This window comes from Musa acuminata, chromosome BXJ2-4 (assembly GCF_036884655.1).
Source record: "Musa acuminata AAA Group cultivar baxijiao chromosome BXJ2-4, Cavendish_Baxijiao_AAA, whole genome shotgun sequence".
In the NCBI taxonomy this organism is placed as follows: domain Eukaryota; kingdom Viridiplantae; phylum Streptophyta; class Magnoliopsida; order Zingiberales; family Musaceae; genus Musa; species Musa acuminata.
The window spans coordinates 39,397,498-39,415,805 of NC_088341.1; the positions used below are offsets into that span (position 1 = coordinate 39,397,498).

At 37.0% G+C, this 18,308-nt stretch overlaps 2 protein-coding genes across 2 annotated transcripts; both read right to left on the reverse strand.

Annotated features, from left to right (window-relative positions):
- Positions 1 to 768: 768 nt before the first annotated feature.
- On the reverse strand, positions 769 to 5,098 carry LOC103983119 (sec-independent protein translocase protein TATA, chloroplastic). The gene is made up of 2 exons (XM_009400287.3): positions 4,734 to 5,098; positions 769 to 1,098 (listed from the first exon to the last, which is right to left on the reverse strand). Exons 1-2 carry the CDS (start codon positions 5,031 to 5,033, stop codon positions 958 to 960), a joined length of 441 nt encoding a protein of 146 aa, XP_009398562.2. The 5' UTR covers positions 5,034 to 5,098; the 3' UTR covers positions 769 to 957.
- An 873-nt stretch (positions 5,099 to 5,971) lies between these two features.
- LOC135610814 (uncharacterized) lies at positions 5,972 to 18,210 on the reverse strand. Its single transcript, XM_065105774.1, has 18 exons — positions 17,498 to 18,210; positions 15,481 to 16,024; positions 13,887 to 13,989; positions 12,281 to 12,350; positions 12,151 to 12,189; positions 11,875 to 11,992; positions 11,750 to 11,807; positions 11,555 to 11,619; positions 11,444 to 11,450; positions 11,301 to 11,361; positions 10,521 to 10,580; positions 10,402 to 10,421; positions 10,192 to 10,257; positions 9,001 to 9,168; positions 8,561 to 8,818; positions 7,249 to 7,461; positions 6,759 to 7,030; positions 5,972 to 6,658 (listed from the first exon to the last, which is right to left on the reverse strand). The coding sequence occupies exons 2-18, from the start codon at positions 15,576 to 15,578 to the stop codon at positions 6,514 to 6,516; spliced, it is 1,821 nt and encodes a 606-aa protein (XP_064961846.1). The 5' UTR covers positions 15,579 to 16,024; positions 17,498 to 18,210; the 3' UTR covers positions 5,972 to 6,513.
- Between the last annotated feature and the right edge of the window lie 98 nt (positions 18,211 to 18,308).

Sequence of the window (18,308 nt, forward strand, 5' to 3'; positions counted from 1 at the left end):
GTATATATATATATATGTATGTATATGTATATATATATATATGTATATACATACATATATATATATATATATATATATATATACCCTTCCATCAAATATTATCAGGTAACTGTACGGATCTTTTGGTTATCGTTTTGTATGTAGTAAAGGTTGATATTAATTTTTATGACTCTAAATTGTGATATGAAATATCATTTTCTTAGGGGGTGCATAAATAAATCTTAGTGCTATTTCGGGGAGATAAATCACCCCTGAAAGAAATTCCAGGGGTGATTCACCCCGTCTATATATAACTTCCAATTCTGAACCAAAAAAAAAAGAAAACTATTTCCTCTCCTTTTTCTTCTTGAAAAAAAATTAAAACGTGATTAATTTTGATCTCTCAAAATGTGCAGTGTGCAATGCAGAGCATGAATCCTCCCATGGAAACAGTTAATACACATTTGATGACAAGGTCAAATGATTATCCTAATCCTACTTAACACATTTGATGTGGTCAAATCATCTTCTTAATATTCTTTAGTCAGACATTAAACCATCTATTCATCAATCAACACTTCCATCAAGGCTTTAAGCCCAATTTATGGCTTAGATATAAGAGCCTAGTAGACTACATTCCAATCTTACCTACTTGACAAGCTCATCCATGTCTCACTGCCGGCATAATTGGTCTTGCAATTTCTATCCTGGGATATGAGTCTCAGTTTTTCTCTGGAGGTCAACAGTGAGTTTTACAAGTCCAAACTTGAAATGGACAAGAACAGAAGCTAACAGAATAGCAATACATCACTAGGCACTCATAATATTGCAGGAATATAAGCAGCTAGTGAAGCACAAGAAATGCAGCAAGTAATTTTGGCTAAATCTTACTGTCCCATGTCTGTTGCATAAGAGAAGAACCCCGTTACTACTTAATGATACAGCATTGGAACAAGAATGGTCTTTGTCAACAGCTCATTATGTACTGTCCTTGGTGCCTGAGGTTTCAAGCTCCTTCTTGTCATCTTCACTGCTAACTGCTTTGGGGCTTTCCACCAAAGGCGGATTACTTGAGTCTTCAGGATCCTTCTTCAACTCGGTTTCGAATTCTTTTGCGGCCTGTACAAAAATTGAAGATAGGGTGTTTAGTATGACAGATCACAGAAGTTCAACGTCAAAAGCAATATACTCTATGCACGTGATTCTTGCATGGATAATGATCTGATGAAATCTGGCAACTGAAGAATAGCACGTGGAACATGAACAAAAGAAATGCATACCATTAATCAAGCTAGAAAAAAGAAAAAATTATGGGTAAGAAAATCACATTTTTAAATGGAAGGAATATGCTTGAGGCGTTAGCCATCGTCCCTTGTTTTAGATAGTAGGTCATCTTACTCTCCTGGTGGAATGCCTGACTTTCAATCTCCACACCGTGCAAGTTATACAGTTTCCCGCTGTTACAGTGGATGATACCCCTCCTTCATGTGTTATCAGTTTGAAAAAGTTTGATAGACTTTGAATACTACCTTCTACTAACAGGAAACTTAAGCTATTTAACCACAGAAAATGGATTTCACCTGCTTCACCTATGTTCAACAAGACTACTACTGATGAGAAGCCAGAGGTGGGCCCTCAAGGATTCATATCTTTTACCACAAAGACACAATGCTTGCGTGTAGTAACCATAGTCTCACAATAAATGGTCAGTCCATGAGCAACACACATGCTTATATTCATAGCACTCACAATAAAGATTCTCAGAAGGAAACAAACTTAAAGCCAGCTCGGATATGCTGTAATATTACAGCATCTATTATTCTATCCATGATAAATTAAAACAGACCCTAGGATTATAGTGCAAAGTTCTGCAGTTTTAGAATCCCAACCTTGTTCGAGGACCCTCTATATGCAATGTAAATAAGTCTCTGGTACAGAACCCACAAAAATTTACTATCATCATAATATATTAGTTGAAGGCAATTAAATCTAATTGGTATTTGTTTGTATTTTGTCTCTGGGTGTGACACTGATAGTCATTAAAAATTAAGAAAAAATGGATCAGAGACATTTGCGAATCAGGTCATGTTTAAATCAGAGAGAGATGGCAAAAACTGGTGGTCCATCTACCCAGTACATGCTGGGTGAATCAAGTCCTTGATCAACAAAGCCTGAGTTGCACTTACACGAATTGCATGTATACTTTCATAACTGGAACAACTGTGTTTTTGTGGAAACCAAGACAAATCACAAAAAAAAACTACACAACTTCTCCAGGAAACCAAGTAAAAACAGACTGCAGCTGAAAGGTCATGCTTCAATAATTTATAGAAAACAACACTATAAATATTGATATTGTAGACTTACGCAGCTCTGATAAGAAAGAAAGCCAAGTACTGCATTATTAGATAAGATACAACAAAATAACTCATAGTGAACCCTACACTTTTATCATCAATGTAAATTAGACAGAGGAAACATTGACAATGTTCTAAAAGGTCCATAAAGGTATTGTATTGACAAAAGTTTTAGCCTTGATGAGAGACCAACATCAATAAATTCTTAAAACCAACCCACGAAACACAATAAATTCACACTCAACTGAAATAACTAACTCATGGTCAAGATGCAGCACAAAATTAGAACTCAAGTCTAAGGTATGCACTAACTAAACCAAAAAATAAATAATTTCATTTCTGGTGCTCTTCTGGAAACAGTTGACAAGAAGTATCAAAAAAGGAATTTAAGTTTCCAAAGCAGTGATATATAGGCACTGAACTGGAGTGGTCGGGGCTCTTCTTTTAACTTTAAACTCCAGTCACCTCATTTTTTAAGACCGATTAGAACTTCACTTGGCTATGTAAAAGCCCTACTGATGCCTCTAGCACACAACCACACAGGTACCACTGAGACATCACTGAGACAGCTGCAAGGATGGGGGAGGCGGAAGAGAAGGCTGGAGAAGGGGACGAAAAATGTGTTCTTTATTTTTTTATTGTTATTGATTGTCTTTGTGCTCTTTCTTCTTCTTTGGCTTCCCTACAACCACTGTGTGACATGACAATTCTCCACCCATGCCATGAGAAGTCATGAGCCAGCCAGTGACCAAGATCCCCTGGTCTTGATAAATACTTAAATCCCTGGATGGGTGTCTCCAAGAAAAATGTTGACAAATTATTAATTATTCACCAGCCATTAAAACAAAAAAAGGAGTGTTTGACCACTTTCCCTCACGTAAACATTAAAAGTGTTGAGCTATTCTAATCCTTCAGATTCAGTTAGTTTATGTTGATGAGATTTTTGGCTACTTTGCCTCATCAAATCTTTTAATGAAAGTTCCAGATGAATTTCTTTTGCAAACTAATGAACAAACTTTGGTGCTTGATTGTTAATGTTTCTGATAAATAAAGAACTGTTTTTTACTATTTAGTCTCTTCCTATTATTAATCATAAAAGGATGTCATATCTGCATCACAATTAACCTTGATTCGAATGTTGCTGGCTCAGGCAACTCTAAAACCAGACAGATAAATACTTGCTTTCCAGGTAGAAGAAATTTTGAACAATAACATGCTTTCGCTCTGTTGGTTTCCAACTCACTTCACTTTATCCAAAAATTTTAAGCCATCGTCTGCTTCTTCTCGTGCAGTACAGTAACAACATCAGCAGTATCGAGTGTTCATTTCCAACCCACCTCACTATATTTATTTATTAAATAAGAAAATGTTCCTTCTTATACAGTACAGTTACATCATCAGCACTCATAATTAATTACAAATTCAACCAAAAGAGCAATCACCTCCAGAGAATGCTTGTTTGTTATAAGCTCATTCAAATCAATTCTGATGCCTCATATAATTTATGACCAAAAACCTGATTTCCAATCCCATATAGCTCACGAAAATTGTACCTGTGTTCTAACATTTGACAATGTTCCAACTTTGCTTCCCCTCTGATATTTTCTAAATGCTGATTCTAACAGCTGTTACCAATCTCCTTAGAGTTCCAGCTTCCAATTGGTTCCTTTATGCACAAGACGTATTTGATTGCCACGATATCATAACCACGAATAGTTTCTCTTGGCACAGGTTTGGAGTGCCAGAAAAATATCATTCTTAACCAACGTTTAGTTGTTCACATTACAACATTAGGAGTCTCTACAAAGCCCCCTTGTAAACACCTCTGATGACTTGATTACAGTCCAGGAGCCACAAGTCCAGTAGTTCATCTACACTAAAAGTAGCATTTCAGACGGTCAAGTTCAAGTAATGATCCATGACCATGTTCCAATTTCCATCAGTTTTACCAATACCATAACCACTCACTTGTAAAAGAGTACTCACAAGATTACAGTAGTGCAAAGCAATAAATTAGGTTAACCAAACAAGGTTTAAGAGATTGGCAGATATAGACTACTTTAAACTATTCCTAATTTGACTAAAAAATCAAGCTTGGTTTATGCAACTTGTATACGGGAATCGGACTCCAGTATTGATCAAGATGTCTGCTCAACTTATAAGAACAACCATATGCCCTCATCGTCAATCTTAATTGACGATTGACCATAAGGTGTGTATCGCTCATTGTAAGTCGTTCCAGCATCCCAAATCTAGTTCTAACAAATGGTCTTATCAAGATCCGGCAGATCCCAGAGTAGTTTCACTACAATATATAATGTCAGACAACATAAACTAATAAAGCTGAAATGAAGCAAATCCAGCGACCAAAATGCTCGAGAGGCGAACGAGCATAACCTGTTGAAAGCTCTTGATGGTTTTACCGAAGCTCCGCCCGATCTCGGGGAGCTTCTTCGGGCCGAAGACGAGCGCCGCGACTCCGGCGATCACGACGAGCTCGGGGACCCCGAGTCCGAACAAGCAGCGGCACCCGAGGGCGCCGCCCCCGTGCTGCCGCCGAAGAAGGGGGGCGCGGGCCGCCCTCCCTCCGCCGGAGACGAGGAACAGGGAGCTGGAGGAGGCGGGGGAGGAGGGTTTCCTCAGGACCCGAGGCGTGGATGCCATTAGAGAGGTAGAAGGAAACGCCATGGCGGCCATCTTAGGATCAGCTCGCTCGCTCCTTCCGTATCGGAGTCCACTCACGCCTTCAAGACGATTGATATTTTTCCTAGTTTTGTCTCTTACCATAGGAGTGGGTTACTGATCGAATGGACCGGCTCAACCGATTTCGTCGTAAGAAATAGATCGGACCGCTGGGTCGAACCGGAACCACCATCAACAAGACCTTGACTCGGTCCCTCGTCGTCCGGAGACTGATTGAACCGCCCATGGCCGATCTGGTTCATAGAAACCGTAAGAACCGGCCAATTCAAACCGAATAATTCTGGTTCTATCATCAAAATGACTTAAAAGCCCTCGGTTCCAAGTCATCTTATCCTTTGTCGAGGATATTATAGTCTTTTGGAAAAAGACAAAAAAAGGAGAAGATAATAGGAAAGAAAGAAGGAAATATAAAATATAAAATACTTTCATGTATAGTTCTTTAGAAATTTGTTTATCTTATCAGACACAGTTTGATCAATTTGGTCTTTATTTTCATTTTTTTTAGTTGGTCGATGCATTTCAAAAAAATTTCAAGCAAACATCATAAAATCAAAAACATGTTATGGACTGCAAATAAGAGAAAAATCTTATTTTTGCATATATAACTTCTCATCATACACATGTTTTTGCACTGCCCCTCTAACTTGATATATGCATCATAATATCAATTTATATTTAGATAAATGTCTCTCTAGTATAACACAACAATGAAAATGTTACTGTCTCAACTATTTGAAATCAAACAATAAAAACAAAAAGGGCAGACATTGACTTGGAGAAAATTATAGAAATAAACATGCAATTTCACAGATCAATATATATAAGAGAACAAACTCATAACAATTAACTTGGTTGATGTTAAAAATGCAGATTAGGTTGTCATACTGGCGATAAATAAATCCGACAAAGAAACATTTGCGCAGGTCCACCAATTGAAACAAGTTAATGTCTAAATGAAAATTAGAACTGCATTCACCAATGTACACTTTGGCATGGGTTCACATTTCCACAAAGAAAGTCGAACAATTAGAGTTGTTTCCATACAGATTGAACCTCTAACTGAAATCAGATACAGATATATGCCGAAAGAAGAGCTTCCACAGTTGACAGTTGCTGTGGACTTCCCAGGCAGCCATCGATTGGGCAGCCACCGAATGATTTAGCTAGTTTTCTTAGTCCAAATGTCAAATCATTCAGGGTTCCAGATAATGAAAATAACAATGAGAAAGATGATAGGATTTGGATACAGGGTAGCACGAAAATGGTGAATATACAGTAAACATTCATCTGTCAAGTGACCTGCAAATTGAGTAACTGAATGTTTTGAAGCTTTTCATCTGCCACCTTCTTCTGCATGCCAGAAATGATGTGAGGCCAGGCTCACCAAAAGAAAGCCTGTCTACTGTGAATGTGACACAGATTCACTAGGTTAAGAAGGCCGAGCAGTTGAGCATCATGGGGACTCAGTCTTCATTTAATCTGATCTTGGACGACTGTCACCATCTCTATGGCGGTTATTGTACAGTGGCAAGAGCCAATGAGATCCAGGCTTCCTACTACCACAACACCGCCAATACAGGAGCAGGACCAACAGCAATATACCAATTGGAATTGCCCATCTGCTCCAATAATAAAAATATTATTGAAAAAAGCTCAGTGAAAAAGGTTTGATGCACACTCGGTTGAAACAATATGAGAAAGGAATTGAGAAAATCTTGCCTGTCCAAATCAAGAAAAGGGCTGTAAACTATAGTCTCCCATGTAGATACGATTACATGCCAAGAAGGATTATAGTACATTGATTCCGATGACCAGAACATTCTTGTATATGTTTCTAAGAAAATAAACATTGCCCAGCCAGCAATCTCCAACAAAAAAAACTTGATGATAAACCGGCCCACCATAGCCACAGTAAGTGAGAAAATCACCAACCAATTTGAGAGTCTATCATTGTAGTCCTTGATGAAAAGTGATCGGGATTTCCCAAGCATCTGGAAATCAAGATCAGAAACAATTCATTAATTCACTGACAAGATTCAGAGTCATTTCAAGATTAGATTGGATGCCAGGAAGATTTATCTCATGCAAGCAAGAGAGCATGGCATTTTCTTTCCCTGACACAATCAAGTCACATTCAATATTTCGACCAAGCCTCAATGCTAGTGACACAAAATAGGAGAAAACTGATTGAAAAAACACGCAATCTAACCTTCATCATCTTCTGTTTATATAATTCTTTCGAAGGCCCAACACATTGTCTTTCAAAAGTTTCATTGCACTGAAGAAAACCAGCATTGAATTTTGCCATGGAAGGAAGTCTCATGACTTGAAGGTGATCCATTTTATCCTCACACTCTGTGTATTTGGCTTCACATAATTTTGATGACTGATATTCATTTTCCAGGAGAAACGTTCTGTAAACCTGAAAAAGTGCTCAAACAAGTAAACACAAAAACAGTATAATAAGCATGACGAACATCCAAGCCTAAAATCAAAATAAGAAAGAGATTATCCTTAAGAAACAGGTATTCATGAATATCTACAGTGGACCACTATTGAACACAGAGAAGTTCTATCTCATTTAGTACAAGTTGAAAATTTCACATGATGCAGACTAGGCAAGTCCTACTTATACCCAGATCCACTTCAGAGCATGTTCTAGCATATTTTTAGTATCACCACCAAAAGTCCAATTTCAAAACACTGATTTCTGGTCCAAGTGCTCGTCTCTTCTTTTGCTTTGAAAGATCAACTGCAGTCCCCTCAGTAAGAAAGCAGATATTAAACCTCTCAGATATAAGTTCAGTTACTTGTACCCAGTCCCTATTTAAGCAAACCATAGCATTGTCAAGAGAAATATGAAGACAACAATTACTTAAATACCTTTGACGATTTTGTTTTCAGTTTTATACTCTGTTTCCTGTCTTAAAGTTCTCTTAGTATTCTACACCTATCCATCTTCTAGAGCTTTTTATGGGATTAGAGTTGAGAACAGAGATCTAAAAAAGAGACAGGAAGACTAAAAAAAGCATAGGTTTTTTTGTGTAATAGCAGGAACTATTTTTCCAACGGAATAAAGAGAAAATTTTTGTCAATAAAGATTTCACCATGGCAAAAAAGTATTAGTATTGTGTATAGTTATGGTTATTTTAACTCAATGGACTAACATATACAATGGTTTATATATAAAAAAAGGTTTCCTATACATCAATCTAAAGTTGTTTGCACTAATATGCAGATTTCAAAGATCCTCGATATTGGCACTTCTAAATTACAGCACCTTCCAATCACATAATTTAAGGGTCAAAGATATTCCTCGCAGCTCCTCTCCTATACTGCTAAACATTAACCAGAATTCTAAAAAAATATTTGCAGTTCTAACTATTGTTTGTTGATAGATGTTTTCACCTATTTATTCTCCATGATTGTAAAGTGAAGAAGAATGCTAGTGTAGCTCTTAAAGGGTCTCAATTGGTACCACTCGTCAATGCAAAACTTTAACATCGAACACATGGTTGTACCTTTTGTATTTCATCATCAAGTTTCACAATAGATTGTTCAGCATGATGCCGACCAAAACGCTGCCGATCAAACAACTTTTTTGCTTCAGCCTTTGATTCTTCATGAACTTCTTGCAGCCTGTTTTCTTGTATTGGTAGCCGCATAATGTCCATTCGTTGACTGTATAATTTCAAGCAACGCTCAAGAATCACCTTATTGAATACTTCAACGATAGAACCTGTGGATGGAATTTCTCCTTTATTTAAGGCTTCAAGAATCTGAAAAAAAACAATGGATACAATAATCAGAATTAAGCATGATGCATATGAGCTTCTTCTGGATACTTTAAATTCAGGTTGATGTTCTCAACTTGTGCATGTAAACCATGACAAATAACCAAGGATAATGACAGTATCAAATTAATAATTTAGGGAATGAAGAGAAATTTATGCAAAAGCACCTGCTCTAGGAAAGCTACAAACTCATTTCCGTTTAGAGGTTTTCCCTGGATAATTTTTGGACGTATGATGGTTGCAACAAGTTGTTTCAACTGCTCCCTCTTTTCCACATACAATTGATCCAGCTCACTGTCCTTCATGTCACAAAGTTTTGTCCTTTGAAGATGAGGCTGTCATAAGTTCAAGGCTCTTGTAAGCACCACAAGGCAAAATTGCATGAAATGAATATCAGCACATATGTTATCTTATAAAAACTTAGAAAAATAAGTTCCAAGTGTGGGCATTGTAACACAATTATGATGCACATTACAACAATAAACTAATAGGACCTTAGCTGATATGCTACCCAGGTTATGGAGCTTTGGATCCAAATTCAGCTAACAAAATAACAACAGAAGATAAATAAAAGAGCTTGTAAGTTCCCGAATATTGAGAAAGCTAAGGCACACATGAAACATGGATAATTCAAAATGCACACCATGTCCATTGGAATAGATACTCAAATATTATATACCTCTTGACGCATGTTCAACACTTCATCAGATGCCCTTTTTAGTTAATTATTGAAAAAACACAGACATGCTTTTTGCTATCAGGGGATAGTTTCATGAAACTATTGGATTATCCCTTTTTTTAAGTGTGCTGACCTTTTAATGGTGGAACAATGGAACATACACCTTACGTAAGCATCTTGATGCGAAGAGCTGCTTTTGTAGACAAGTATTGCTGCCAGAGGCAATAAGCACTCTGCTACCTTATTTCTTGACATAAGGTACTCATCTGATTTCTTGGGCATTTACCACAGCATTGCAGTTTTATTACATTTCTATTGAGTATCAACAACCATACTGACATTTTTTCATATCTTTCCTTGCTGTTGGAGTTGTTGAGAAGATGTTTTATACAGCAGGATATTTTTCTGTGCATTAAAACATCCACATCACTGATTCCTGCTAGGATGTTCTACAGTAGAGTAATTCTTCCATTTTTAACAGCTCTGTGCAAAGTTTTATTGAACCTAAAACTCTTTAAAGCCCTCAAAGCAAACATGAAGTTCTCATGTTGTTGGGCCAAAACAAACGTTGACAAAGGCATACCAAAGAAGACTTCTCTGGAATCTCTGAATCTCCTAATATATAATTATTGACGTAAAATCAACTGTGATATTGACAAGATAAGTTAACCAAGTTTACCTGTGGTAAGCTAAAGGCAGTACTATTGTCACCCATTATTGCCAAGGAGTCTCGAATTTGGTTAACCTGATGCACCAAATGGAAAAGGATAGCAAAGGTTTTACAATAAAGATGGACGCAAAGCCCATAAACTGCTAGTCTAGAACAATATCCTAATATTGTTTATTCATGCATAAAAGTCTAACTTTACAGTTTGACCGAAGGCCGCACCTGATCAATGTTTCTGTCTCCTGAAATTGAAGAAGAATTTTCAATTTAAACTACTAGGCATTGTATAAGTTTCCTATATGTATCAAATACAGGTGAAGAGAATATCAGCTAAGACTGACCATTATTGTTAGGTACCCGCCGAAGGGCTTCATTCACCATTTCTTGAACAGACTTTCCTTCTGTGTAATCATAATAAATATATTTTGGTGAAATAGATAAATTAACGATACAGAGCATGAAAAGATTGTAAAGAAAATGCAGACATGAAAGGACAAAACAATATCACAAAGTTATGATCAACAAAAGAGTGGTGCTCAAAATTCAAGCTACATAATGTAACAAAAATGAGAAAATTAATCCCGCAGGCATTGGGAAGCAGCAACCATATTAACTGGCGTACAACCTAATGGACTGCTCCAAATAGAAAATTTGTGTCAAAACACTATATCAAGCAAAAGCTGAGATGTCAGAAAACTTGAAATAAAATCTCTTTGAGATGCCCTTTGATCTTATTATCTCAGGCTGTTTGACATGCCATTTTCTTTTCTAACTTTATGCCTTATTTTATGGCCAATACAAGTAAAACATATAATTATGATTTTACAAATGCAAACTAGTTCAGGGTGTTTCAGTTTACATAACTTGGAAGTGATTACCTACCGTGCACTGTACTCGGCAGAAGATTCCGTTGTTTCATATTCTTGGCAAAACATTTTATTGCCTCATATTCTTATTTTTTGCTGTAATTACTACTATTTCATCCTTATGGCCTATCTTTTATTGTTGCTGTTGTTGCCTACTTATTAGCCTTTTAAGACATGTTCACAATTACAAATGTGTATTATTACCGATACTTCAAACTATTTCCAAGCACATGGCAAAGAAAAACATCAGCTTACGCAGGAAATCCCGTTGGATAAGCCACAAGAGCTTAGCAGGCTCAAATGCAACATCTTGCCCCTGTATAAATACCCAACATTGTCAATAATTATAAGAAGGTCTAGTTTTCCAGAACATTAAGAACATAATATCAGTAGATTACCTTTACCCTGATCTCCAAGAAGCAGCAGATGAGCAAATACAGAAGTAGTTAGAAAGGAAAAAACCAACAAACTTATAATACAATTTTTTGTATTAACAGAACTCAAAAGACCTTCCATAAAACTCTTCTGCAATTTCAACAGCAAATGATAGCCGAGATATATCAGCCTCACGAATCTACAACATGAAGCACCAAAAACAAATCTTAGATGAATTCATAAGGGAATAAATCTAATCGAGAATATATTAAAGAAGTTACTAGTGCCAATTATAGGCTGATAAAATTTCCACCAGATAGAGAACAAACCGTCTCAGGGAGATTATAAATGAGCACAGAGCTCATAACTGTAGCCAGAGCAAATATCCTGTAGAATACGAACAGAATGAACATGAATATATCTGATGGCAAAACAAATGAATTTTAAATATTACCTATCATCGTATACATTTGATTTTCCAACGCTTTCAAATCCTTCTGTATCAAGGTACAAGATAGATACTTTTGTTCCATCAACATCTAAGTCCACTGGTGTACCCCAAACCCACATTCCTACACCAAAAGAGACTTGATTACAGAAGGATATTAAATCTTAAAAAGAATAAGAGAAATATTGTGAATTTAGTATTCATGACGACTACTATAAGGAAATAAGACAAATCTTAATAAAGACTGGAAAGACAAATATAAAAAAAATTAGTGTAATTAACCTTTGGTTTTAGTATCACGCATATGTCCAACCCCAAAACCTGCATGTAATTATTTATTTGTGTTGAAAAATTAATCTTAGCCTTCAGTCATTTATCAAAAGAGAGAAAGCAATAATAATAAGAAATGCACCTTCGTCGCATGAAAGGGAGAGAAGTTGGTTGAGAAGAAAGGATTTGCCTGAGCGATATGGTCCAATAACCTATGATAGCAATCATGGTCACGTTAACAAAAAGAAAAAGTAGATCATGATGAGACTAATTAAGATGATGACAGCTAACAATTACATGGGGAAATATTGCCGCAGCACCAAACTATTATGATGACTTCGTCTAAAAGCTTTAAGTTATATCCATCTTAATACCCATTACAAGATTACTGTCTAAGGGAGAGCATAAATTCTCCATAGGACATTTAAGGAGAAGGATCATGTGACCTTACTGAAGGAGAGTCAGCTAGCATGATATGCTAACAATAGAGAAACTTCTCGAGTTAGAAAAAACAAAGAATAAAATTAGTGTGCTAAAAAGCCATTTCTAAATAGTTATAAAAACTTTATATTATTTATTTGTTTATATAATCAATTTATGTAAACAAAAGCAAAGAATAAAATTAGTGTGCTAATAGATATCTAAACGGTAATTTTGTATATTATTTAAACAATAATTCTATCCTCTCACACATACACAGTCTTGACTCAGAAACCTCCGAACAGATGCATACTTGGTGGCAGCGGATGGTAAAAGTTGGAACATTGATAGATGATATATGATGTGATGGTGGTGGTTGATGAACACAAAGGTCCTGTTGCATAGTGATGTCAAAATCAGGCATTTTTCTGCTTTCTCTTTTGTTTGCCTCCCACTCTTAGTATTCTTCTTTCCCTCCCCAGCTTCTACAGTTATGACAAGCAGAAGGTGCCTCATCTTCCTCTAGCGGATCAACCATAGTCCAACATGTCAACCAAGATCAGATCTCTCATGGCCGACCCTGGCCTGGACCAGTCAATCTTGAACCATGGAACGAATGATCTAAATAAAGATATCACAAAGGAGTTTGCGGACACTTCAAAATTTACAAATTATTAAACACAAGTTGGTGATAGTAACTGTCAGTGTTAATCACACAACTTTTTCCACCATTAAGCTTTGCTGAATGCAATAACTAGTCAAAATAAGAACCAGCAAATCCTGTAATATTTTTCATGAAAAAATCCTTTTACATCTTGTGCCACAAATCTAAGTGCAGCTAAACAGTGCATTTAAAGGTCTTCTAGGGACATATCCAACCCATCTTAAATGGTTTTCCCCACATTTTGTCATCAGGCAAAACTAACTGTAATTGTTCACCAAAGCAAACATTTCTAACTAGCCACATCTAAAAACAATCAAGAACCGAGAATTAATTGTTCACATCTAAATGATATGAAGAAATAGATGTTTTCCGACCAAGTATTGTAGAAGTAGAGCCGAAACATTCACACAGATGAAATACATAAAGTTGGAAAATATAACCTTATCATGGCCCTTCCTACCACTCCAATAATTATAGAACATAGAGGTTAAAAAATAACAAACTCATGTAATATGAACTTGAGTGCAATAAGAATGAACATATGCAATAAGAAAAAATAAAAAGTGCATGACTCTATCTGCATACAAAGAACCATGCGACCAAGGGAAAAAACTCAAACTTCTTATAATTTGTCAGGGAGTCTAGAGATAAAGTTTCTACTTACAGCAACAACAGCTATAGGGTTTGTAATTCTTTGGATTGCCTCCAAACCCTCTCTTGCAAGACGGATTTTAGTATGTTCAGAATCTGGCTCCACAATGGGAAACCTGCAAAAACAGCTATCAAGATAGAACCAAAGGCAAAAGAAGCTTTGCAGTTTCCTTCTAACTCAACCAAAAGGGGCGTTTCAAAGTTTAACAGTATAATTTTTCTTAATGCAACAAAAATGTCTACTATTTCCCCCAAGTGTCAAGGGATATATAAAGGACCTAGCTATCAAGGTGGTCCGGCCAATGTCGCATGCTAATCAGCAGATATGACTGAAAACTGAAAGTAACCTCAAGCACCAACATTGGTACTAGAAAGATGAAAATGCATATTAGCAAAATCCGAGCTTACCTGAAAGGAAAATTCTTATGTGAATATATTGTACCATTCTGAACCATAATGGTAGTAAAGAAAGCATAAGATGGTGACTTGACTAAATATACATGTTTAAATACAGCGAATTCCAATGAAGGGAAATGGATAATAACATGGTACACAAAACTATGACATCAGTGAGTCTAAGCAAAAAATCATTCATGGATTTTAAGGGCTGCAGCATGCAACAATTTAAGCAAATTTGTTGCATTTGATATTTAATTGGACCAAGATTCACCCAAACTTAATTTCACATCCAGTGTTTGGCATACATAAGTTTGGTTATAGATGAGTTTCATGCAGAGGTTTCCATGTAACAGCAGAGTCACATGAGAATGTAATGGATCAAGAAAAGGAAAATCAACAAGATACAGTTGCACTAATCTGAAACAAATCATGTTTGTCTTGAGCTTGCACCAATTTTTAATGTTGAATTTATTTTCTAGAAAAGATCAACAGCTTCTACAGACAATATCACTGAAAAAACCCAACACTGCAACACCTGGCCATTGAAAATGTGGGGTTTAGTCCTGGTGCAGTAATATTGTTCATGAAGGGATTGAAATGTACATGGGTGGAGAAAACGAAAATGGTATATCTGAGATCATGATAGGGAGGGGTTCAGGTGGCAGAGAAGGATAGAATTCTGCTGATCACAATGTGTTCTGCGTCAAGCTAGTCTTGATAAGCTGTGACAGGAACCGCCGGAGTTCCCTCGTTTTGGCGAATTTGGTCTACAGCACGGAAACAAAAATGCGAAGAGAGATAAATTTGCAGATGGAGGCTGAGGAGGACAGTGAACACGTGCATGGTAGCATCTCTAACATTTCTCTGTCTGCGGGGCAAATAAGTAGAATGGATGAACGCCAGGCCTTGGTACTTGTTTCAAGTAGATTAGAAAAGAGAGCTAGACAATTAACAAGAGGCTTTTCTTTCCTAGTTTCATCCATTATGCATCCACTACACATATTCCTTTACCATTGTCATCAACTCACTCTCGAAAAATGCCCTTGTAGTCGAAATTACATTCGCTATAATCCACAAGCACAAACAGAAATCAGCTCCAAGATTTCATCTTTCCCCACCAAAACTATTCCTTTCCACCAAACGCACGCACACAAAGGTCAATCCTAACCAACGCAAATCGAACAACCGAGGGAGCAGATCACACTTACGCTCGGCGGAAATCGTCCGGATCAGAAGCAGCAGCGGACGCCAAGAAGAAGCCCAGGACCACCACCCAAAACGCCAAGTTTCGGAAGGACGCCCCCATCTCCTCACTTGTACCCCCCAATCTCGGGCCACGCCGACAGCGAATCCCACCGAGCTACCAGATCAGGGAAGCCGCCCCTATGAGGCGCTCCACGAGTAAAGATCTCCACCGGCTACAAGATAGGCATCGCTTTCCCTTTCCAATCCGGGAACTGCAAAGCGAGTTCGCGATCCAAGGAGAAGGAATCCTTGCGTCGGAGGGAAGAACGAGCAACGAGGACTTGGTCGAAGGGGGAGCGAGCGAGAGGTCTCGAGATTTGAACCGTTCTGATGCCACGTTAACCTTCCTCTTATTAGAACCCGGCGGCAATCCGACGGTGTTCTTGCGCTTCAAGATTCGGGTTCAAAGTGATGGACGGCTGTGGACGCACAAGGCCGAGGCTGGCTTCGTATTTAGTCCATACCTTTAATGCCTCCCAAAGCAAGCAATTATTGTACAGAAAGACTCTGTCAGAATGAAAATAACATCACATATAATTAATATTATTGTTCTGTGCATTTGATGTCATCAAGAAAAGCTGATTTGGTTTAGCCAATCGGTTTAGCAGACAAATTTGGCTAATTGTCAAACGAAACTAAATCATGTTTTAATATAATATGCATGATTTGAGTTGTTGAATGAGAATCCCACTACAGAAGACGTTATTTAGGAAAGTTGACTTTGCTCATGATTTTGATGCCACATATAACACTAAATCATTTGAGTCATAAATGGTGGGGGATCAAAAATTAGGAGTGGCAAATGATTGATTAACAAAGTAATAAACAGTCCCAAAAAAGGCATTGAAGGAAATAATGTCACAAATTTTGTACCCTTCCAATCCATGCATATTTATATAGTTTGATGCAAAATAGATGGGTATGAGCTTTATTTTACATTCATTTTGGTCTCCATAAAGATGATTATTTATGGTGAAAATATGTCACAGTATGTGGCTGCAAGATCACACAAATTAAAAATAAAAATGATGAAATTAAGAATAATAGTATGAATTACCTGAATTTTTTTGTTCTTTTTGGAGAAAAAAATCCATTAGTAAAAAAGCTTAATATGACATGTTTCCTACAAAGATGTCAAAAAGATTAAGTGCCATCAATAATATATTTAATTAGTTAGAGCATAATTTGCAAGTAGATGAGGTCTAAAGTTAGCAATTTTACTCACATGGATCAGATGATCTAAAAGAATTAGCAATAATAAAATACATGAGAGTAGCTGCAAATTATTATTTGAATATATATACATATATATATATATATATGCAAATATATATTAAATTATATATTATATTAAAAAAATAGAACGTATGAATGATAGTACAAAAACAAAATTTCAATATAACAAAAAAGATAAGCTTGAAAAAAGATATTAAGAAGATGAAAGAGTAACAAATAAAATTAAATTTTGTTTTTTTTTTCATGCCCATAATAATTTAAATAATTTTACTAAAAATAAATAAATATATAAATAAATATATTTTTAATCTTTATAAAATTCAACCACTATAATTATTGGGCTTGCCATTAGCTCATTTCTTGGTTGAGTGATTCAGAACCATTGGGATCATGACAATGCCAAAAGTCCATCTCATGCTCCAACAAAACATTTTTTTATTGTAGTCGAAGTCATAGTATAGTGATCGAGAAATCATCGATCTATCTAAATGGTTAAGCGGGTGGAAGAGACAGGATAGGATCTATTCGATTATTATCGAGATTTCTTAAGCATCTCAAGAAGTGCGATTAGTCAAGATCAAAGAATGGTCTGTTTTGATCAAGGAAAAGCTCTCGATTCATGCGAAGAAGAAGAACACAGGCCCCCAAATGCATCAAGGTTTCATGGATCTCCGAGCAACCATATTCACAGAGAAATTTGAGCGTAATAGAAACGACTGCAATGAGTTCAGACTGATTACTTACTCGTTGAAGAGAAGTTTTCTAGTAAGGCGAGATGAAAATGTTTGGATTGTGCTTGTGAAAATGAGCAGCTCCTGCCATCTTCAACATCTTGAGCTTTATGATTCAATCATGGAGCTCAGAGTCATGCATTCCACATATTCTTCGGCTAATATTGGAAGTGCAATGAATTCGGCATCTCTCATGAACACGGCATGGAAAGCTGTCATAAATTTTCTTAATCATTGATAGGAAAATTTATGGACCATCAATCTTTGTGTGTAGAAGAAGAAGAAGAAGACTTCCACAATACAACCAGCAGCTGTGATGTCAACAACAACAACAGCTGCTCGGTAAGCAACTCGAAAGAAGCCAGCAGCGTCGGTAGGAAGTTGCTTTCCGGGAAGCAAGCATGATAATTGTTGACATTATCGTGGGGCATCGGTCTCAAGAAACCACATCAGACACTTGGCAAACCGAGTGAGAGGGCCTTCCGGCAATCACCCATGCTTTCGCCTCTTCTGTCCCCAACCAAAGTGGGGATGGACCCCCACAGTTCGCCGTGCACAGAAAACCTGGAGAACTGGCACCTTTGCCACCCCAAAGTTGGGTTAGGGCAGTGGCCTCTGCTGCTGGCCACGAGTCAGTGACAGAAAAGACTCTGATCATTCATTGCTCTTCGAAGAAGAAGAAGAGCTTAGAAAGATGGTGAAACAAGAAGAAATCCCAGGTTTTTCTTCGGAGCCGGACGAAAGGTAAAGTCGAGCGAAGATTTATCTCACTTCTTCACCTTGTTGCCTGCAATCCACCTACCTCTCTGTTTCAGACAGCACCA